This window comes from Hakea prostrata, chromosome 1, assembly GCF_041222555.1.
Source record: "Hakea prostrata isolate BN-2017 chromosome 1, UWA_Hpros_2, whole genome shotgun sequence".
In the NCBI taxonomy this organism is placed as follows: Eukaryota; Viridiplantae; Streptophyta; class Magnoliopsida; order Proteales; family Proteaceae; genus Hakea; species Hakea prostrata.
In genome coordinates, this window is record NC_142600.1 from 11,508,198 (window position 1) to 11,531,968 (window position 23,771).

Consider the following 23,771-nt stretch of genomic DNA (forward strand, 5'->3'; position numbering starts at 1 on the left):
CATATACTACCTTTTACCCATGTTGTCCTAGCCTATACTACCGTTTACTTACCCACTTGGTCCATAATATCCTGTATTACCTTTTTATTTACCTACTTGGCCTATAGTAACCAGTAAAATACTATTCCTTTTACCTACCCATGCTTTGAAGTCTTAACTACTATTTGCCTTCTTGAGAAGAGATTATATGCAACATTGGACTTGGGACTTTTTACCTACTTATGTGGATATTGGAGATGCATGTTTTCATTGTTGGATGGTTCATTGAAATAAAGATTAAGCTGTTGTTGATTATCTCCTGGGTGAAGTACTCTCAGTATTTATCAGCGTCTGTTATTGCTACACAGTTCAAGACTATTGCTGGCTTTCAAGTTTATTCTTGTTGCGCAAGCTGGAGTTTTCGTGTATAATCCAGCTTGAGGGGGAGCGTTGAGAATTGAGCAGCATTGGTGCTCAAGTAATTGAGTTTCTATTTTTATGCTCAAGTAATTGAGTTTCTATTTTTAGAGAAGACTCCTTGGTGCTGTCAGTTAAAGTGATGGTTGTTTGGTGTGCAAGAATTTGGAGTTCAGAAGTTTCTGAAGAGGTCTAGTTCAGAATAGCAGGGAATTGCTTCCTTTTGCTGGTTCAGTTTCTCTTCTTCTCCAAGTGTGGTTCTGATTTGATTGTAATAATCTGGTTTGTTACAATCGTTAAATGCTGTTACTTAGAGTTGATTGGGGAAATAGGATCCATGTAACCAAGGAAAATGCTTGTTTGAGTGGGGTGGAGTTTGTCAAAATCCTCTTGATTTTATCACTCACACTTGGATCTCCATATCCTATAGGGCTAGGAGACCTAGATGCCTTTCACCCAATACATTAGGACTATTTAAACTTTTTCCCCCATTTTATACTCTATTGTAGGCATAGTGCTAAATTTTGGGTTTCGCCACATTGAAACCCTAAAATTTTGGTGAAATATCACTGAAATTTAGGAATATTTCAATGAAATTTTGCCCTTAAGTTTCAGGGGGTATTTTGGGCTGGTTTTTGGTGTGTAGTCTAATGTGAGGCAAATAAACACAATGGGAGTGTTATTTTTGCCTTAAAACCTAATTTAAAGGGATGTCCTTAATCGGCACATGTAAGAATTTAAACAAACATAAATATGCAAATGATGCATTAGAACATATAGATCTTTATTAAATTGCAAGAAAAAAAGAACTAGTGATTCCCTCATCTCAATACCATACAAGTAGTCAAGTATATAGACAATAGTCAACAGTATAAGTATACAAGTGTAGGCAAGTATATAGTAATCCCATCATCTCAATACCAAGTACAGTGCCTCGGTGGATCCATCTTCTATGTATGCACCATTGTAGTATGTATTATGTTCTCCTGTTGATGGTTGTTAAGATAGTCAAAAATTGCAGCTCTGCATCACATGTCATCCACTGCCTCTAGAATCCCTCTTTGAGGGAAATGAGAGTAGGGATATGCAATAGGCTCATCTGGGTGTGGTGGTGTTGGTGGTAGACCCCATCCAAAGACAGACTCCACAATGGACTTTAGCCCTAAGGTCGACGCTTAATCACTGTGACCGCCATGGGAAGGGATACAGGGAAACCAAGGATTATAACTGTAAGCCCCATAAGTAGATCTGGAGCCTCTGGACTCATCCAAGCTCATGAATCCCATTGTGCCTATCAAGCTCGCCAAATCCAAAGGATCCATAGGATTCAAGAAAGAACCGTACTCACCATACGATGTGGTGTCATCCGCATAGGAACTATGTGTGTGACCATATCCTTGCTACTTCCTTGTCCCCTTCCCCTTTCGGACGTAGGTCATTGCATGGCCACAATGTGCCTCCCCACCAGGATCCTGATCCTTTGTAGCATATGTGAAGTGACTCTCCCTGGTGTATATTTGGGGGGGCAGCTGCATTGCTAATAACGGAGCGCAATAAACACTGTGCAAGTCCTCCACTATGACTGTCGTGCGAAATCATCACCAATATCGCCTTGAGTCTCATTGTCATCACCATCATCACCTCTAGTTGAACTAGGAGTGAGGGTGTCATCTAGATCCTGTAGACTGAGCATCGAAGGCAAAAACTCATCATCCTCATGTGTAGCAGAGGCATCCAATCCTCATCCAGAATACTGGCTGCCTCCTGTGCATGTGCCTGCCCATCCCATCCCTTAAGGGTATTCGAATAAGAATTTGCCACCCGACCCACCCGAAATTCATGAGCTGGAATTGGTTGGTTCTTCTGATTCCCTTTCCCCATCGGCTTCTTTAGCGGACTAAGGTGGTCCAGTCTCGGCATCTTTAGCATCTTCCACGGTGCGTTTTTCGGTAAATGAAAGAAACCGCTGATTCAACAATTCCTTCATTAGATTTGGGTGCTTTTGAAAGCGCTGCGAGATGCCATGAATGCATCAACATCAACCCTTGCAGCTCAAGCAACCCGATCTTGATCCTCTATTTCCGCCTCGGAGATATTGTCGAGGTAGATGTCCCCCCCCCCCCCAACCGTCAACTTGTTCCCTGGCGTGCTGCAACTTCAACCTCATATTGTAGTGGCAGAAGACTAGATTATTGAGGCATTGACTCCCCAATCTGTTTCTCTAGTTCCTCTCGCACCCAGAAGTGAGGCAAGTCTAGGAGAGGATCCTGATCACCAATCTTTGGAGGTTCACTGCGTTCTTACTATATAGAACCCACCACTTAGTTGCATTGTGACAAAAACATTAAGTTAATAATTAATGTATAATTTACTTATGTGTAAAATGTAGTAATAATCAAAGAAGAAATTTCGGTTGAAATTGTCGAAATTTCGACCGAAATGCCTGCATTTTTGAAAATTGAAATGAAATTCCAATTATTTCGGAGAAGTTATAGGTTTCAACCGAAACTTCGGAGATTTCGACCATGTCGAAGGTCTCGACCGAAATTTTGACTATTTCAACTTGTTTTTCCTCAATTTCTAGGGAAAATTACGAGATTGGGCATTATTAACTTTGCTTTTACAAAACTAACCACCGTGGGTTTACTTCAACTAGAATAGCCCAAACAGGTTTTGATATTACAAAAGTAACCAAAACAGTGCTCTACACAACGTCTTCGATTGTATACGAACTATCTCCTTTAAATCGGCAAAAACAATAACGTTTTAGTTCAAGAAGTTGCAGCTATCAGATATTTTTTCTCCGAAATCGTGGATTCACTGCTGATCGACCAAGACTATAGACGATACCAAAATCACAGGCTAGGTCTTTCGACTTCTTTTCCTTGTAGGTTGAATATAATCGGAAGAACTAACTTATTGGATATGGAGCATGATGGATTGAGGTAGGCATTTTATGTTTTCAATTTGTGTCCTTTTTTCCTGGTTAATTTTGTTCTAATCTAGTTCGTTTTTCTTTTCTTTTCTTCTTCCAACCAGGGTTCTATTGGTTTCTTAAAATTGAAAATGAATAAAAGCATAATCTGCATAATCTAGAAGAATTGAATTCAAGTCCATGATTTTTAAATGATCATGTTTAAACTCTTATAAATTATATAGATAGATTTGCTTATGCGTGTCCCATCTTTGTTTTCTTTACCCGTGTCTGAAAAAAACCTGCTTGTAGGTTAATAGCAGCAACTAGCAACTAATACCTAATACGTGTATTCTATGTGCAGTTCTGGGTAAACATCATACTTCTTGCTGCATATGGGTGAGTCCAAAATGTTCCATTGTTCCTAAATGCTTACTGTATTGAGTAGTTTTGTGCCATTTGTTTGTATTTTATGTTAAAATGAGGCTAAAACAGAGTAGGATAGTGCATTGCGGTGATTTGTGAGGAGCAGAATGGCTTTATCATGGGATGTTTGAGGTTGATTTTAATTCAGATTATTGATGTGTAAATATTCAGTCTTTAAGCATCTTCTTGAAACTTATTTGTCATCTTTTAACTTCTTTCCAAGCCATTTACACCATTTCTTTTCTAAGCTCTGAAAAATGTTATGTAGTTGGTGGAATATAAGGTCATTGTCCTTTAGTGTAATGAGAGATATCAGTGTTAGGGATGCTCACTTGTGATCTAACTCATAGCAAAAGAATTAACGGTGGCAAAAGGCTACTTTGATAACTTTACAATGGAGACAAATTTAAGGATGTGAGGAGTTATCTGAAACATCAGGATGGTATCCATAAACTTTACTTCACAATTGCCACAAGGGTTTGATGTTATGCTTGTCCCAGATGCGCCAGATCTTGAGGTTGTCTATGCTCATCAGAAATATAGATTACTGTTATTAGAATGTTGGTCATGAGAATTTTTTGGAAATAAACTTTGGTTCAAGGTTCAAAATTTCCATTGGGAGTAGGCATCATTTTTCCCCTTGCTAATTTTCCATCCCCTAAAAAAATTGTGATTTGGACAAACTAATTAAGCAAGGATAATGATTTATGTGCTGATCAAGGTTCAATAGGTCAGAAATCAAAGTTTGGCACAGTGGTGAAAGGCCCCTTCTTGTGGATCCTAATTGCATTATGTAAATTTTATCTCTATAACATGACACAGAAGCAGTGTGCATTACTGCATCTGGCTGCTTTTTAGTTTACTCATGATGGCAGAAATCTCAATAGTCTTTATTATCCCATGGCTGCCACTGTTTGGAGATCAGTTCCTTCTGTGAATACATGGACCAACCAAGAAGAGAACTACTGCTTGGTTTTTCAAGGAAAGTGAATTGGTCAGAAAATGCATTTATTAAACTTGGTTGTTACATGATTGAGAGTGATCACTCATGGTGTTTGAATCACTAGTTTTTGAATGTAAGGCTGAATTGCTTGCTTGTGTCAGCTTTTGGTTGAAGACCTTGCAGCTTTATGTTTGGTTGTTTTCACCTAATTTGAATAAAATTCTGGCTTTTTCATGGCAATCCAAATAAATGTTCTAGGTATAAGAGATAACACTTTTCACATCTGAATTTGGCAGTTATTCACCTTAGCAACTGAGCAGTCTTCATTGAAGAATGCATGCAATGGTAGGAGTTTTTTCTTACTGCAATCATGTAATATTTGGCTTGGTATTACATTGTGCCATTAGCCATACGGGTTTCCTTCTGAACTCCCAAAGTGCTCAAGATACAGGCTTCTTTTTGTTTTTCTTTTCTTGCTATAAATTGATGTTCTTAAGGAGAAATTTACAACTCAAATATAGGTATATGTTGAAATCGGATAGGCTGATCATTGTAGAGTATTCATATCCTTGCACGTATCATAAGCCATTTGGTAGAGTTAATTAGTCCCTTCATTAATTCTTTTTTAATGCTTGATTGGTTGGATGGATACCTCAATTTTTTTATTGGTATTTTTATGATATCAAAATATACTCCACAAGCACATAAAATATACTCCACATGCACATCCCCTAAAAATCAAAGTCTTTTTTATTGGCTCTTTGACATTTTAAAAACAATAGTTTTGTTTGTTGGTCAAGTAAAAACGATATATATATATAGTTTATTTGATGATTCTAATTTTTCTGTATGATTTTATGATGATGGATCTCCACCTTTTCTAGTTGGTGCCGCCGAAGACTGTGTAAGAGCTTCTCTGCGGATTTCACGAGGTTTGATCCCAATGTTTTTGACTCCCTCAAAGACTAAGCTTCGTTCATTAATGCAACTTAACTGCAATTTTGACAGTTAGTTTAGTTTTTCTTCTTCTACAATTTAATGGGTTTGATCAATGACAAGTTAATCTTCGTGCATAGGATTAGATGCCCTTTAATGTCTTCATCATATCCTGAGATCTACGCTTGAGAAACGAGTGAAGACCAAATCATTTGAGAGTTATTGCAGCACCACCACCACCATTACAATATCTAAATTGGTGCTTCACGCCTTCGATCGCATTTCCAAAGTTTCAATAAACCATAAAATACTCTACCCATATCATGTGCAGCAGAGAATTTATTGATTATAATGACTAAATGACTCAAATTCTCATCTACGTTGTTCACGTTTTATTTTATTTAATATTTCAACTTTCTAATATAGATATTACACCCAAGGGGCACTTCTTCATTAATCATCATCAATTCCATCTAGATTAGTATTGTCCAATCAACAAACAACTAGGTTGTTTTGACTCTCCAAACTATGCTGTGTAAATGGCTCAGTCAAAGGAAGGGTGCGCTTTCAATCATAAGAGAACAGCTATATCTTCAAAAGTGATGTCCATGTGAGTCACATGACAATTAAATAATCAATCATTTGAAAGACTAGGACTATGGTGCCAATTAGTGAATACCCATCCTGAAACTATTTTAGAGTCAAACAGAAGGCCACGTCATTGCCAAGCCATAATTAAATAATCATTGTGCCTTTAATCATGTAATCCTATGTTAAAAAGATTATAGAAAACTCAGTAGCAATTTATTTACTAAATTACCAAGACCCCGCAGTGTGATATGAACCTTCCACTAATCCAGGAAGTATTGAATCAATTGAACAGTCTGGGTTAATACATATGAGACACAGCTTTCAATCAGCTTAAAAGGAGAATATCAAGGTTTGTTCTCGCCAAGGCCTAGTGTTGTCTCCAACACCTACACAATAGCCATGTGCCCATGGATATAAATTCACATGGTCTATGTGTGTGTGAGTGTGTGCAAGTGCCTAAAGAGCCCAGCCCCTTCCCACCCACCCCCCCCCCCCCCATTTTTTATAATAATAATAATATATATTGTGGGATTTGGGGGGAGGGGGGCTTGCTAACATGCATAAGACAAGTTTTGTAATGCCAAATGCATGCTACTTGGAGAAACTAGCACAAGATATTCTACGAGTTAAGGTTGCATGGCCTCGTCCGAGTTCGATTAGACTTAACTCCATATCTTGCCAGGCTGTCCACCCAGGTTCATATGCTTTAAGGAAACCGAGCTTTGCCTTGTTGGGTAAATCATGGGGATGAACAAAAGGCATTCCTGATGGCCACCCAATCTTCATCCTTATACTTCCACATGGGCTGTCCAGAGATTGTAAGTGACCCTCACATTCCTTTAAATTGCAGAACCTCAATTTTATGCCTTTCTTGTCTGCAATGGCCTGTACTCGCTCCTTGAGGACTCTCTGTGCCTCGAGCCGTAGCCTCTTTGAAGGTGGCAATGGTTTGCACCTTGTGTTATTCTTCCTCTTCTTTAACAAGGGCTTAAAAGATCACTACAAGAAAAAGGGCTTACGGCGGCGTTTTCAAAACGCCGCCGTAAGTTTAGAAGTACCGTTGTAAATTTTTTCCGGCACTTAAAAAATGCCGGCAAAAGTACTGCCGTATTGTTACCGCGGCACTAAATGCAAACGACGGGAATTGTGACTTATGACGACACATTTACCGGCATTTTCTAAAAACGCCGTTAAAAGTGGTTTATTGCGGCGTTTGCTAAACGCCGTTGTATGTTATTTTTGCCGGCATTTTTAGAAAACGCCTTTAAAAGTTATTTATTGCGGCATTTATGAAACGCCGCCATAGGTATTTTTGCCGGCGTTTTTAAAAAACGCCGTCATTTGTTACCTATGCCATAAGAAAAAATTGATTCCAAAAAACCAAATTCAATTTTACAAATATAAATGTGCCACTTTCCATTATACATATACCCACAATCCAAAATGTAAGCACAAATGAAGATCCAATTCTACCAATACAACTCAGCTTGTAAGCATAGATGAAGACCCAATTCCTTTGTATTGGCCACACAACACTTAGCAGAAAAGTTACCACACAACCATTAGTACAGTTGTACAATCTAAAAAATGAAAGGCAAAAGAGTACAAATAAAAATAATAGATCATAAGATCAAAATTTGAAATAAATTAAATGTCCAAAGCGTGTTCCGCATCCAAAAATCAAACATATATTTATTTTGAATGATGAAGAGTTGACATCCCTTTTCAGGGAATGTAATACAGAGAATTGGGAAGCTTAAATGTTCTCATGGCACCAGGAAGCCCCACAAGGCAGGGCCACTGTGATTCAACCATTCCCAGATACAGTAGCCTTCATGGATCAGCTTCTTCCTCTGCTCTGCCTTGAATTCTTGCACTGCCATGCCATTGTTCTCATAACCCCTATCATAAACAGACGGTGAGAGACACAACTCATTGAGTTAATGATTGATCTTGATTCTTGATAGAAGAATATAAACTTCTGATTCAACTAAGTGAAAGGATAGAACTTCACCAACCTCAGAATGAGACCAGACCACCCAGTGCAACCAACCTTGAAGAGGTTATCAGTTGTGGGATCCCTGAGGTGTTCTCCTCTTGAAGACATTAAGAAGATCTTCAATCCTCTTCGTTTGATCTCATTGAAGAGGTTCATCGAGTGCTTCAGAGCTGGAGCGTTGGTCTTCCACGCCCATTTCTCAAAGTCTGTAACAATGAACTTCTCTCCTCTGAAAACAATAATTAGTTAAAGAAATTGCTGACAAAGGAAAAAGAAGAAAAACGTGGAAGATCTGATAAAAGGTAGGAAATGGAGCCCAGATCAAGAGCTCCTATGTACAGTACCTGTGGCGATGTTTCTTGAAGTAAGGAACAGTGGAAAGAAGGGTATCATCAATATCAAAGATCCAAGCATCTTTGCCATCACCAGTCAACTTGAAGTTTTTGCTGAGATAGATGGTGCATTCTTCCAGTGCTTTCTTTGAATCCACCTTGTATCGAGTGGAGGTCATGTACTTGCCGATGTAATCTGTGCATTCTTCATGGACAACTCAATAGCCACGAATGTTATGGAGCTCGACATTGATCCTCCAAGCTTCACAATAGTTCTTCAGGGTTATCTTTAGGTCATTTGAGTCCTTCCCTATCTTCCACTGGTTCAAGATATTCCAGTTTGCAACTGCCACACCAACAACGAGACTAGAGAAGCACAGCAACAAACCCAGATTTCTTCCTATTTTCTCCTTCTTTATGATCAAAAGACAAAAAGGATTCTGGGGGTGGATCAGGAGAACAGAGCTTTGGATATTTATGTAGGTGGATTTCCAATTTTCAAATTGCACCACATGAACCTGCAAGTTGCAAGAGAGACAATCAAAATTCCATTTCTATTCTGGGGTTTCTTTAAGCACCACATGAGAAGCTTACTTACCCACAACAGCAACCATATCTGTGACTGAGAGTCCTTGGTCTATGAACTTTGCAACGAGAGTAAGAAGACCCTGATCAGGTGTGGGGATGTTTGAGACAGCAAGGCTGTAGGTTGCACTTATGGAATCCTTTCTATCTAGTGGTACATCTCAGTAAGGTCCACCAACCTAAGAAAACAAAAGATTTACAATAATCCATAGGCATCAAAAGATTACTTTGACAAAAAAGTACCTATAAAAGCTGCTGCAGGAATGCAATATAAAAAACATTCCGACTTTAATAAGAATGAAGTGAAACAAAGCAATATCCTAAGTTCTAAACAAGAAAAACTAAAATGCTAATTACTTAACCGCACTGGCATATGTCACATATGTTTAGTATATACCACATAATGTGTTTATGTTTAATAGATATACATCATGAACATAGAAGAGTAACTGGTCCATGTCTAGTTGATGAGAACTCACAGTAATCAGTCCAAATGGCCATGATTGTGACACCTAATTCCCTGGCTTTTATGGGTGCTCGATCATTGTCTGCTCTCTACCTAACCACTATTAATAAATAGCACCAATAAAATGCCCATTGTGCATGTCTCACCAGAACTTGAACCACCATTACCATCAGTTTTAAGGATTAGCTCTAGAAGTAATGGAGAAATGATGACCTTAGAACCATTTTCAATCCTTCTAGCTGCCAAGATATTATAAGAAGAGGAACATAATGAGTTACCAAGTAGTTCAGTACAAGCATATGAAATTGAAAGAAAGCTCAAAAATCATAGATGTTTCTAAATTATAAGAAAATGAAGTTGATGCTTGTATCACATGCCAAAGGGCATAGTAACCCATGAGATACTCTTCCAACTTCATTGGTGTGTCACCTTCAATCTTCTTTGGTCTTCGACCTCTATCCAACATTAGGTTTCTTTTCATACTTGGTGAATCCTTCTGTGTTTCTTGATGTCTATTAATTAATTTACCAAGATGTTATACTTGAAATATAAAAAGGAAAATGACACATGAACTAAACATATCTATCATCTGTGAAAGTAAAGTTAAAAACGGGTGCAACTTACAGAGCTGATCATAAGAGTAATGATCATCAACACCTATACGGCACTTAACACTGACTGAGGCATTGGAATTGGCAGCAATTGCTGACATAGCCTCCCCAACAAACTATCCTTACAAACACCAAAATGCATCAAGGTTATTTTTGGAGGAGCTGAAAGAATCTATACAGGGAATAAAAATCACCAATTGAATTTATACAAGGAAGAAGGATCACAAAAGGAACATCTTCTACTATTCCCCCCCCCCCCCCCCACATTTTATTTTATCTTAAATTGTGCTTATTTGTCATAGAAAATATGCACCATAAAAAGGCTATGTGCAGAAACATTTCCAACTTATTGGAATGAGAACATTTTGATGTTTCTTATTTTGTACAGAGAGGAAATTTAATCATGATTAAGGACAACTGGGTAGCATAAATTTTAGTTACATGACTCCATATGGAAGTATAAACCACTAAGCTCTTATCAAAGAGGGGGATGAGAGTGGGTGGGTGGGGAGAAGAGAGAGTAGTCAGTCCAAGCATGAATTGAAGCTCATTTCTCTCAGATAATTCATCATTACCAGAAGTCTCAGAAACGTCTCTGCATCCGGATAGATTTTAGTTTTGTTTGTGTGGGTTATAAGCTAATCAATCCCAGAATTATGAATCAAACTGTCACTTATCACTGTGTATCCAAACCTAATCTCCAGAGGGCCTCCTTGCCTTGGTCCATAAATTCTTTGAAGTGTGCGGGTAAGTAGTTTTGGAACAATGGATGATCCCAAAGATAGTGGGCATTGCCTTATATACTAATGTTGAATTCCTCTTCACATGTTTGTTTATGCAGTAAGATGGACATGCGGACCTCTTAGGCTTATTAGCTTCCCAATCTGCAACTCTACTAGTAAACTAATTGTTGTAAGAATCAATCACAGCGTTACTTAAAAAATGAAACAGAAGAATTCATGCTATCTTCTCATACAAACAGAAGAGACTCTCACATGATTTTAGTCCTCAAATTCACTGCAGCTGCTGCTGCTGGGTTCCTGAGACAACCATGCTGACAGATTGTCCTGAGCACGTTCTCCATTGGTGTTGCACGATTCCAAGCAGAATCTACGTATGTATTCACCACATTTCTAAAGTAAACCAAGATATATTCATAAAACTCCACCGAGCTCAGCTGAGTCAAGCACTTGAATGTCTTACTCGTAGCATGCATTTACTTTTGCTAACATTTGCATCTCATATGACCATGAATAAACCAATAATTGTCTAAGCAAAGGTAGGAAAATGCATACTAATCTAACCCCCCCCCCCTTCAATTCCCAATGAATAGCATGATCTTGACCATACCACTTGCTCAATTTTGCCAACTCGAAACTCGGTTAACTATTTAACTAGCTTATCTTTATGTTCCCTCGAAATAAAATAAAAACCCACAGTAGAAGGAAAATACAGATACGAAATAAAAAGGTACCTTAATACTATATCCACAAGAAATGAAAATGTGTGATATAATTAACTGCAAGGCACCTTAATACAATCATCATCATCTCCTGAGGCAATAGTAGTCCATCAGGTTGACCAAGCGGTTCACAGCAGCACTGTTCATGAGCAAACACATCAAAGTCAATTTTCAAGCAGCTGAGAAGACAAAAGACAAAATGGAAAGGCCTGAAGAAAGACGAAATTGATTGGGATTTGGTGGGATATAGAAAAAGCATACCCATGCGCATCTTTCAGGCGTGCAATGGTGGAACCAGTTTCTACATCTGTGGCCAGAATGGAACAATATGGAGATCCGGTCAAAATAGCTGAATGCATATATCCCATCCAAACCAAATTTAAGTAAGTTACAGGCGAAGAAAAAAATTGTTTTAGCAGGAAGCAAGAACCGTCGTCGTCGTCGGAACCTTTATCGGAGCTTTCTCTCTCTTTCTCCCTCGTCACCGTCGGAACCCCACCCGTTGGCAAGGCGGAATGAAGAAGAAGGAACCAAAATAAGCGGTTACTTGACTTAAAAAAACAAAAATACCATATGCTCAAAATCAACGGCTATTAGAGTTTTGAACGACACGGCTTCATCTCCAGCATTCACAGGTCCCGAAAAAACACGCACCAACGAGAATGAAATTGAAACGCTACTTAAATTAAAGATCGAGAAAAGCATACAGAGAGAAGGTCTAGGATTTAAGTTGGGTAATACTGAAACGACTTACGTCGATAGCGGTCGGAGGAGAGAGAGAGAGAGGGGAAGAACGGTGTTTGGATTTCTGCGTGCTAAGTTCGTCTCGTTCGTCTGTGAACTGGTGAAGAAGCGATTCCATTCTTTGTTCGAAGAGTTTTTTATTTTCTGTTGAATGTAATGTAATGTTGTGGTTTGGTTTTGTTTGGGTTTCGATGTTCTAGGGTTTGATCGTCAAGGTTTTGAACAAGGCTGGAAAGTTATATTGGGTTTCACCGTAGATATAGAGTGGAGAAATGGAAGAAACAGAAGAAGGTCGAGCTGATGTGATGCAGCGACTTCAGTCGTCGTCTTCTCTTCCAAATCAGCCATGCATCAACCGATTCGAAATTCCCCATTTGAATACTTCGTGAGTTCATCCTCCGCTGAGGCATTTCTTGGCGAATTTTAGTCCTGATAGCAATAAGAGGCCTGGTATACCTCCCTCACACCCTCACTTCCCTCCTGCTTCTCCCTATTCACAGATCCCGGTTTCTCGCCCTGTTAGTTACTTTCAGAATTTTAGCGCAGCTCCATCTCATTCAGCAGTCTTGCCTTCCTTACCTGCTACACCAACACCGCCAGGAGAGATTAGGGTTGGTGGTCAGTTGGTGACTTCGCATTTTCATCGCCTCGCCTGTGTGAGAGAGTAGCGCCGTTTCTTTTCTGGGGTCTTTCACAAATCTGAACCCTTTATTTGGTTATCTTTTTCGTCACTTTTCTTTGAACTTTATGTTTGTTTCTGAGGGCTTCTTAGGATCTGTCTTTGCATTATCCTGGCAAAGCGAAGATTTTGGCGGTGTTGGGTGTTGGGTTTTGTGTTCCGGCGGCCGGCGGCATGGGATGGGGTGTTGGGTTTTGTGTTCCGGCAGCCGGCGGCATGGGATGGGGTGTTGGGTTTTGTGTTCCGGCTGTCTTGGAATGGGGTTCCGGCTGCGGGCGGCGTTGGGGCAGCCGGCAGTGTAGTAGGGGTGCCGGCGGTGTTGGGGCTGCCGGCAGTGTTGTAGGGGAGCTGGCGGTGTTGGGGTTTAGGGTATGAGGTGGCGTAGGGTATGAGGTGGGTTAGGGTATGAGGTGGCGTAGGGTATGAGGTGGCTTAGGGTATGATGTGGCGTAGGGTATGAGGTGGCTTAGGGTATGATGTGGTGTAGGGTATGAGGTGGGTTAGGGTATGAGGTGCGTTAGGGTATGAGGTGGCTCAGGGTATGAGGTGGCGCAGGGTATGAGGTGGGTTAGGGTATGAGGTGGGTTAGGGTATGAGGTGGCGCAGTACGGTAAAGCAAACCGTCGGATGCACTCTATTCCATCCTAGCCATTGATCGCAGTTGGAAGGGTTAATGTGTAAACCGTTTGGGTTGTGTCCATAAACCGAACTAGCGCACTGGACCAGACGAACCAAATTGTACGATTTTCAATATGAAAAACACAAAACCGGGGCATATTCTGCTTTCGTCTTGGTAACGTGATTTCGTCTCTAAAGATATGCGGTCGATTCCTCTTCTTCCTAATCTCCCAACTCTTTTTTTAAATATCGTTGAAGGGAAACTTGATTTTGTCTTCTTCCATTTCATGGAGATAAAACGAAGAACACGGAAGTGGTATAATCCCTGCTTGTGAAGAACGAGCGGAAGGTGAAGGATGCTCCTACCTGATTTCGTCTTCTACCCTGATTTCGTATTCTACCCTGATTTCAATAGAAGATCTGAAGAAGAAGAAGAAGCTCTGAATAAGGTATACATAGATTTGTCTTCCACCTTGATCTCTCAACTCTGAACGTTTGTCCTCTCTCTCTCTCCTCTCTGTTCTTCCATCGTCCTCATTTGTTTCTGCTTTATGTTAGGGTTTTGATAATTTTTTACAATGGCTGTAGCCCTCTTATAAACTTTATATTGAAGACTTCAAAACAAGCTCAAAATGCAAAATAGAAAGGCCTAACACGGTCCTTGACTTCTAAGGTAATCTACATTTAACTAGAAAAAGTGAAATGGTTATAAATAATAAATAAATAATAAGAGAACTCAAAAAGTCAAACTAAGTCTTTAACTATAACTAAACTAAGTATTTCTGTTTCTCTCTTTCTACTCATGTTTTAGGCTTTAAAGTGGCCAATTACAAGGCAAACCATGGAATCAAAAGCCCAACACCTACATAACTCACCACAATAGCTAATTTTTAATAAAATAATCCATTAAGTGACTAATCTGAACCAACTCTTCACTGCTTGAAAAATATTCGACCTCAGATTTTGCTGAACGAAGGACTTGTGTGGTGAACATCCATTTTCAAACCATAAAAGTACTCATGCAGCTCATGGATGTTAGGGATGTAATCTTCAAAGAACTATGGTGGCATGATGAACTCCATGTGCTTGACTTAACAGACATGTTCTTGAGATCTTTTTCATGGGTATCAACATGTATGATGGTAATAACAACTATTGGGCTTATTCCCTGTAAGAAGCCTTTATTAATTCCTATCCACCAAAATCTTCCTTTCTGATTCCAATAAACGAATAAATCATATAGTGTGCTCCTTGTTCAAGAAAACATGTACAAAGTGACTTGCCAATGTTCACATACGTAGAGTGAGTGTTTAGCAGATATTCATTATTGGTTTCTGTCTTTTTTCTCTCCCCTTTATTAACAGTGAGTTGCTCGGCTGACCTTATTAGTCTTGTAAAAATGATATGACCAGGCTAGCCCCCTCAAAGAACCAGCAAAAGTTGGCCAGGAGCCAAGCTCCAAAGGGCTGGCTAAACCTTCCCAAGGGAACTCTGGTCATTTTAACAAAATTTGGGTGTCATAGGTCTGGGTCCCATTAAGCCCAGTGTGTTGTCTGGATCCTGTATCTAATTTAATTTTAGTATTTGGATTATTATTTTGCAAGATATTTGAGAGTCCTAGTTTGGGTGAGATTCCTAGCTAGGGTGGACTCATACAATTTGAGTCCACTTTAATCTCCTTATTTTTAGGACCACATATCTACTCTTAGAATTTGGATTGGACTTCTCTAGAGTTAGTTTTAGAGTTCTTTGATGTCAAAGTAGTTGAGTAGTAATTGAGTTTATTGGATAAGCCAATTAGTGTTCTAGTTGGCTTTCGAACTTAGAGTCCTTTTCTAGATCTTATTTGAGGCTATAAATAAAGTCCTCCAGCTATATAATTTTCAAGTTGAATTGATTAATACAAATTTGAGTTTGGAAGAAATCTTAGTCGTGGTCTTCGTCGAAGGGCCGCAACGGGATTAGAGTGTTGTCTTCTTCAATTTCAGCAAGTCTTCAATTTAGACAACATTCAACAATACCAGCAATCTTTGACCATCTACAAGTATTGCATTCCCAGCCTCATCTTTAGCCTTCTCCCTTCTTCCCCCATCCATTGCACCCTTTTTTATTTTCTTGAATTTTTGGACTTTTCTTGAGACTCAAATTCTACGGTTAGATCTACACCAATCCAACTGTTAGATCTGTCCCAAACTCTATGAGCCTCATCACCCAACCCTAGTTACCTTAGATCCCAATTTGACCTCATTCTAAACCTCTAACTTCAAGATATAATTATTTTCTTGAATATCCATACTTCCTCAGACCCTAAAACCAGAACCTTAATATCTTTCAATTTAGCCATCCAAATCCCCACGAAACTTGGGAAATCATATCCTTGTATTGTTACCTATATTTCTCCAAGTTTCAACCCAATTCGACATCTTTAGACCCTAGTTTCCCATCTCAAGGAATTTATCCCAGATCTCCCATGGGGTGGGGGTTATGACCATAAAACATTAATAACCTTTCCTCTAGGAAATTTTTTTCTTACAACCCTTATCATGAAGGAACCTCATATCCCCTGAAACCCTAAACCCTAGAAACCCTAATTCTGACCCAAACCTTCCCACTATTCCATCCCATCTTGGGTATTGCTTGGGATTTTCCCTTCTCTCAAGTCTCAACCCCAAAACCGTATGATTCTTGCTATGTGTACAATAATTGAGGCAATCTTTCCAAGGGAATACCTTAAGATTGCTGGTTCTCGAGAGAGGATCCTAGAATAAACCCAATTTTAGGATTTGATATCAAAATGCCAACCTGGGTTGCATAAATCGTATCTTGCCTTTGCCTAGGGAAAAAACTATTTTTGATGTCACCTAATGTATTCATGTTGATGCATGCCTGTGAATGGCTATTGTGAGCTTTCATGGGGAGATAGAAGAATAGGAAGAGGAAGAAGGTGAAGTGGAGACAGGGGAAGGAAATCTCACACTCAGTCAGCTCATCACTGAATTCGTTCTATTCAGCCTCTTATCACATCCTAATATAAGCTATTTAGAGGAAATGAAACGTAAAACCTAGTTGAAATTAAAACCAGAGTTCAAACCAACATCTCACTCATTCTTATTTAGGAGTACTTAAACAAATAAAAGAGTAAACTGATCTAGTTTTTTAATTTAAGTCCAACTCTTGTTGCACCAAAGCTTTTTGACCGGTCCTTTTTGGGGTCATAGTTCAAGGTATTAATTGCTTAGTTTGAATTAATGTATAACTGGAGTGGTATTGCTGTATCTTTTATTTTGTTTAATTATATTGCAGTTACTTCAATTACATTACCTTTAGTCCTAGTTATGAGAGCATACGGTCATCATTAATTATAAATGTGGTTTCTCAATTTGTCATTAAAATTTTTCTACTATAGTTTGAATAGCAGGAAGGGATGTACCATTGAAGTCCAGCGATGTCGTAGGTCATTTTTTCTGTTCTAGGAAGTTTCTAATTAAGCTTCTAGTCTTGTAAATCTGTCAGAAGTAGCTAAAGACGGTAGTGTCCTTATCTGAATTAAATCATAATTAGTAAGTCCTGTTTGAAGAAGGATTGTAAGTACTTTATTATAAATAAAGGAGGAGCTGCAATTTAGGGAGGATAGAAGCCTAATCGCAGGATACATTATCCACAAGTCTTGCAATACATCACCTTTCCTCTCTCTTCTTCTTCTTCTTCTTCTTCTTTGTCAACTCTTCTCCTCAAATTGGTTATAAGGTATTGATTTCTAACATGGTATCAGAGCTTTAAATAGTTGCCAGTTTGAGAGTTTTCAGATTTACATCTTAATGATCTTGATTTTTGGGATTCAAAACTTATTTGATTTGTTGTTGCGATTTGCTTCATGGTCTTGCTATGGTGGCCTTTGAGGTGGATATTGCTGCTGTTTTTCCTTGGTTGAAGGCCATCTTTCCCATCTTCAGGTTGAAGACAACGGTAGTCTTTTTCTATTGTGTGATTGTCAAGAAGAGTGACATGAACCAGATCCAGGACCACCCAAAGAGGTCCCAGGGACGTTACCAATAGCAAACCATGGAATTTCCGCTAGCATAGGGGTATTTTGGTCATTTTGGGTCTCCTAGTCAAACTAAATCTGACCTAGTTTGGTTCAGAGTCCTATTAGGAGTTCAGATCTAACTTTATTTTTGAATTTGAGTCCTTGGTTCTTAAGATTTGAAAGAGTCTTAGTCCAGCTAGGAGTCGTAATTAGAGAAGGATTCCTTTAGTTGGATCTAGTATGTTGGTAGGATCCCGAAACTACTTTTGTTTTTGAATTTGGTTTTGTTTTGGTCAAGTTATTGATGAGTTCTAGTTAGGGTAGAAGTCGCAAGTAAAGAGGGGTTCCCTTAATAGAGCCCACTTCTTACAAGGAACCTAGGTGTACCTTTATTTTGTAATTTGGATCATTCTAAATGAGTTATGATAGAGTCCTTGTATGAATGTGAGTCTTTAGCCCAAGTAGGAGTCTTGGTGTAAGTTCCTTCGTAAATGCTATTTGGCCCAAGTAGGAGTCTTGGTGGCCCGCTATTTGGCCCAAGTAGGAGTCTTGGTGTAAGTTCCTTCGTAAATGCTATTTGGCCCAAGTAGGAGTCTTGGTGTATGCTCCTTTGTAAATGCTATAAGTATAGCCCATTACTTTTTAAGAAATCAGATTATGTTTATGAATAAAGTTTGAGATTGAAGGAGCAAGAGCTTAGGAGTCATGGGTTCCCTTGGAGGGCCTTGCTGATGTGAACCAAATCTTAGGGCTTAGCTTGTAGGAATATTACCCTAGAATTGCGCTCACTCCAGGACCTCTCTTAGGGAACCAGCAGCCTTCTAGAGCCGTAGGTGCCTTCAGTTGACAGATTCTTGAAGGAACTAGGGTTTTCAGAGGTTAAATATAGGCCTAGAAGAGTTTGGCCAGGCTTAGGCTTACTGAACTTTAGGTTTTGAAACTTAAAACCTTGCTGTAACTTAGTTTTCGGGTCTGGGGATTAGGGGCACGGTTAGGTTTAAAGGTTTTTGGGTTTAAGTTGAGTAGTCTTAGGGTTTTGGCTGCTGCTGTAATGTAATTCTGGAGTTGAAAATTTAAAGTTACAGTTTAGGAAATTGAGTCTTAGGGTTTTGCTTAGGCTAGAGAAGGGACTGTTATTGGTGTTTTGTAGGGTAATCCTAATAGGTTAAGGGTTACTTTGAAGTATCCTACTTAGGTTAGGACTCTTAGGAAAGTCAATTAGGGTTAGGTAGAGGTAGAATAGGAGTGGGAGATGGCAATCCTAAAGGGGTTTGAAGTTTGGCCGGGCAATTTTGGAGTTATAGGATTTCTGATAAAACTAGGGTTCTGGTTTTCAGAAGTTGAAGATGAATTGCTGAAATTTTGAAAACCTAATGGACAAAGGCCTGTGATGAAACTAAAAGTAGAGATAAGGGGAAAGGTAGGGTGCAATCCTATGGGGGAAGGGATGATTGAGGTGATTAGGGGATCTAGGGTAGTAGGAGAGGGGTACGGTGCTGGTGCACGAAGAAGAAGGGGTGGGGGAGCTTGCAGGTTGGTTAGGAGAAGGGGGAGAGGGTTAGGAAGGGGCTGGGTTGTAGTTTACTTACTTGGAGATGAAGGTAGGCTACTTGGAATAGAAGAACAATAGCTGAACTTGGAAAAAATATGGAGTCCTAACAAGTAGTAGGCGAGAATAGGGGGTTCCAACACAGACCATGAAATACTCCCAGACAAGGACTCTTCAATAAATCACAAAATAATGACTCAAATGAGAAAATAAAAATAGATCTAGGGTTCTGACAACTAGTTGGACTCAATGGGACCTTGCCTATGACTCCAGGGAATTTGCAAATATAACCAAAATATCCTTCGATCAATTAGGGGCTGTAGGGTTTGGGGAAGTAACCCCTATGCAACCGCCGAGAAACAGATTTACTTCACTTACGGCTATTCTTTGAGAGAATTTCTATAGAACTTACGGTAGTCAAGCGTCCATCTTCTTTCATGAGTATAATAAACTCCACCCCAGCCCTAAGCTTCCCTCTTCTTCTCCCATCCGTTGGTCTTTCCCATCCCAGCACCCTAAAACTAGTAAGTTACAGCCCCTTCCCCATTGCAAGTCATCCCTCCCCCTTCCCCTAATCCTGTGACACCATCCCCTCACCTTCCCATATCCTTTTCTTCATTTTTAAAATTTTTTCTGGAGTTTTCGTACCTTTTGTTAGACCTAAAATTCAAGGTCAAATCTACAGTAATCTAACTGTTAGATCTGTCCCAAACTTTAGGAACATAATTCCCCTAACCCTAGTGACCTTCCCTCTGAATTTCAGCCCACTCAGACCAACCCAAGTGCTAGTCTAGCTCTAATTCCTTTGCTGCCCTAGATTTCCAAAACCCTAGAAACCCAGCCCTACTTTGGACCATAATTCTCAAACCACTCATCCAAATCATGAACCCTATTGTGATCATCCTTCCTGAACCCTCCTTGACCTTCAACCATAACCCTAGAAACCCTAATTTCTATTAAACCCTAAACTAAAATATTCAATTATGAATTCAATAAGAAAGCAAGGATTCAGACTTGGATTTCATAACTTAACTTCTAAACCTTAGCCTAATCTAACCCTACCCCCTAACCCAACCCTAGACCCCCCCCAAAAAAAAAAAAAAAAAAAAGAAATCAACCCAATTCTCTCAACCATTGGGTATTACAAACCCTTGTTTGCTGCTGATGCACTTGAAGAGGATCTTTAGGGTGGACCTAGATCTGGGCCTTGCATCAACCAACTAATAAAGATATCTTTCTATGTGTTTGTGATTCCTTTTTATTTGGTTACCAAAACTACTTTTTTCCTACTAGGACTCTAATGTCCTTTGATGTCCCTATTTTCATGGTTACTCTTTTCCTCTCTCTCTCTCTCTTCTTCTTCTTTTTTTTATCTTTTTTTTTTTTTTTTGGGGGGGGGGGGTTGTTGGAGATTCCTAGCTTCCTTTTTCTTTTTGATTCCTAACTTCCTATTTTTTTCACTTCTTAGAATTGCTCTATTGATTTTTGGGTAATATAGATTTGCTCTATCAGGTGTTTCCGTAAATTTAGGCTTTATTTCATCCTATTTAGGATAACATATTTAATGATTGTTTGCTACCTTAATTGGTACACATACCTTTGTGTGCTATTTACATATTGGTCATTAAAAGGATTTTCCTCCCAACTTTACCCTTTAGAGTTGGTTTGTGTATTCTTTTGAGATTTCTTCTAATTACATTCATGCCATTCTTATTTCAGTTTTGGAATATTTACATATTTGACATTCTTTTCTTTAACAGCCCCTTGAAAAAATCTGGTGTATTAGAAGTATTGCCAATTTGCCATTACTTCTCCGAGTGGGGCCAATTTGCTGATTTTGTAAGCAGAGGAGTTATCAAAATGTGTTTGGAACCCAAGATATAATATACTTGGACTCAACGATGGATTGAGTTGGGAGTGATGGATTAATTACTAATTTGTCGTTATTTTATTTTGGTAAACCATGGACTGCTTCAGTGTGGGATCTTATTTTTTAGTGTGAGGGGTTGATTGAAGATATATGGGTCTTTCCTGTTGAAATTTTGTTCTTATCTAGTCCACGTGTACTGCTACACGTGAGGGGGAGATTTAGTATTTATTCTCTATGTACTCAAGAATTTTATTTGATGAATTATTACCTATTACCACTACTCGTCTTCTTGCGAAGAGCACTTGTGCGGCCGTTGGAGCTGCACTTTTTACCTACTTGTGCGGACATTGTAGCTACACTTTTTACCTAGTTTGGCGGACGTTGGAGCTACACTTTTTACATACTTGTGTGGACATTGGGGCTGCATATTTTATCTTCTTTTGTGGAGATTCCTCCCTACTATTTGGCATTATTTGGATAGTGTCTTTGATGTTACTGTTGCTGTGATAATTATGGATATGGTTAATCTCACTACCGCCTACTGATCTCATTATTGGATGGTCTGTGCAACATGAAGATTATTTATTTAAGTTGCTGTTCATTATCTTCTTGGTGATGTTTCAGTGATTATCTGTGTCTGCTGTTGCTACTTTTGCTCAAGATTCATGAAGTTTTTTGATATAGGTTCTTGTTATTCCAAGTTGGAGCCCTTGTTTTGTTGCACTCTAGCTTGAGGGGGAGTATTGAAGTGCAGCAATGTTGTAGGTTATATTTTCTGTTTTAGGGAGATCTTAATTAAGCTTTTATTCTTGTTAATCTACCTCAAGTATCCAGGGCACCAGTGTCCTTGTTATAAATCATAATTAGTAACTCCTGTCTTAAGAAGGATTTTATTGTATTTACTTTATTATAAATAAAGGAGATGAGATTAGGGAGGATGGAAGCCTAATCAAAGGATACAGTCTGCACAGATCTTGCGATACATCACCTTTCCTTTCTCTTCTTCTTCAACTCTTGTGCTCAAACTGGTTGCAAGGTTATGATTTCTAACATATATTATGTATTGTATCTGCATCTCATTTATTTCCACCATGTGCAGATGAAAACGAGACAATCATAAAATGGATGTCGTGACTCAGAGAAATGGGTTTGAAATCTTTGGAGATTGTTGATTAAGTTAAATACCAGTCCAGGCATGGAATCTATGCTATGGGTTTTTCATATCAGTTTAGTCAATTATAGAACATAGTAGTTAACTCTATCTAGAATTTGTTTATTAATCTTAAATATTCCAGGGTCTAGCAGATACAGTTCCTCCTTTACCCCTAGAGTTATGTGTTGCACGGTTGCACCCACTTTTGTACAATTCCTTGTGAGATTAGTAGAGGGGTAATTCTTGTATGGGTCTTTGTTTTCTTGAAATCTTCCTCAGAGGCTGGTTTTTCTATAGCATTGTCTAAAAGCTGGCATATGGGACTAAGTCATGTTGTTTTATTCAATTTGATTAAGTCCTAGTTTTCTGTCGGAAATTTCAAATCAGGCTGGTTTTCTACAACCGCATATTTGTGGGCGCTCGCTTCCCATAGCAGCAATATCTACATAACCAAAAGTTCAGTGTCTCTGTGACCAATATATTAGCTCCTCTGGTTGACTGCTTTTAGGTTCTGATGTTAGTGTGGCTTAGCTGATCATATTTTTCAATCTCCTGTCTGCCTGTGAATTGGGAGCATGTTTGAATCGTCTGATCGAATTGCTTTTCAATGATCACCATGGAGGTTACTTGCCCCATCACCAGGATATGGTACGGATTTTCGGGACCTCATTTGTACGAGGCATGTTGAGCCCTCAAGTCTTGAACCTTGAATGCCGGTTCCTCTTCTGGGGTTTAGAGGTCGTCCTTCGTGTGTGGATTTGTGTAAATTCCATTCTTACTGCCTTCTTTTTGCATCTTGGATGTACTATGGGGTGGGTTCTCAAAGTATGATATTTATGCAATTGCAGGTTGTGGTTACTGTACCAAAACTGACAATTTGAGTTTTGTCCATATAGGTTTTCAAAGGCAAGAAAATGCCTGGACGCATGGGTGGGAAGCAGTGCACAGTTAAAAATGTGTGGGTCTATAAGATAGATCCAACAAGGAACTTGATGTGGGTCAGAGGCCAGGTATGCTTTTGTCTGGGTCTGTCTACTTCCTACCCACTACTCTAAGGCTTACATCCTGGATAGACTTTTACCTTTTGTGTCTTCTCAAAGAAGGAAAATTTTAGTTTTAGGAGGTGTGGGTAGGTGTTGGGGGGGGGGGGGGGGGGAAGACAGGTACTTACATGAGAATCAGTATCTTACTATTGCTTTTTCTTTGATAGTTCTGCTCTACTGTCACAGGTTCCAGGTGCAGAAGGGAACTTTGTGTTTATTAGAGATGCTTTTTACAAAAAACCAGATATTTCTTTGCTTCCATTTCCAACTTATTTTGCTGCACAAGACGAGGATGTTTCAGAGTTGGAGCCTTTATTGGCTGATCTTGGGGAGTTGGATCCATTCATGGCTGGAGATTAGAAACTCTTGTACTCAATATTGACACAAGCAAATTTTTTTATTTTTGGCTTTCCCTCTCAATCGGATC

The 23,771-nt window shown here is 39.1% G+C and overlaps 2 protein-coding genes across 14 annotated transcripts in view; one reads left to right on the forward strand and one right to left on the reverse strand.

Annotated features, from left to right (window-relative positions):
* Positions 1 to 23,728, forward strand: part of LOC149027477 (large ribosomal subunit protein uL3m-like) — a 44,980-nt gene extending 21,252 nt beyond the window's left edge. Inside the window, exons 5-10 of one of the 13 annotated variants that reach the window (XM_089162913.1) lie at positions 3,675 to 3,709; positions 4,976 to 5,024; positions 5,564 to 5,611; positions 11,041 to 11,313; positions 22,248 to 23,311; positions 23,531 to 23,728. In XM_089162913.1, coding sequence (XP_089019039.1) covers positions 3,675 to 3,684 — 10 coding nt within the window. In that variant the 3' untranslated portion in view covers positions 3,685 to 3,709; positions 4,976 to 5,024; positions 5,564 to 5,611; ... (1 more) ...; positions 22,248 to 23,311; positions 23,531 to 23,728. The other 12 variants (XM_089162891.1, XM_089162874.1, XM_089162882.1 and 9 more) reach the window with 12 other exon arrangements.
* Positions 7,619 to 10,221, reverse strand: LOC149027478 (acid phosphatase 1-like). The gene is made up of 4 exons (XM_089162827.1): positions 9,136 to 10,221; positions 8,550 to 9,055; positions 8,225 to 8,434; positions 7,619 to 8,108 (listed from the first exon to the last, which is right to left on the reverse strand). Exons 2-4 carry the CDS (start codon positions 8,714 to 8,716, stop codon positions 7,973 to 7,975), a joined length of 513 nt encoding a protein of 170 aa, XP_089018953.1. The 5' UTR covers positions 8,717 to 9,055; positions 9,136 to 10,221; the 3' UTR covers positions 7,619 to 7,972.
* Positions 23,729 to 23,771: the final 43 nt, after the last annotated feature.

Excerpts from the sequence above, each read along its gene's own strand:
- LOC149027478 (XM_089162827.1), bottom strand. The coding sequence starts at position 8,716 with ATGACCTCCACTCGATACAAGGTGGATTCAAAGAAAGCACTGGAAGAA. Across the intron at positions 8,435-8,549 it reads TTCAAGAAACATCGCCACAG|AGGAGAGAAGTTCATTGTTA; the intron begins GTACTGTACATA and ends TATTGTTTTCAG. Across the intron at positions 8,109-8,224 it reads TGGTCTGGTCTCATTCTGAG|GGGTTATGAGAACAATGGCA; the intron begins GTTGGTGAAGTT and ends TGTTTATGATAG.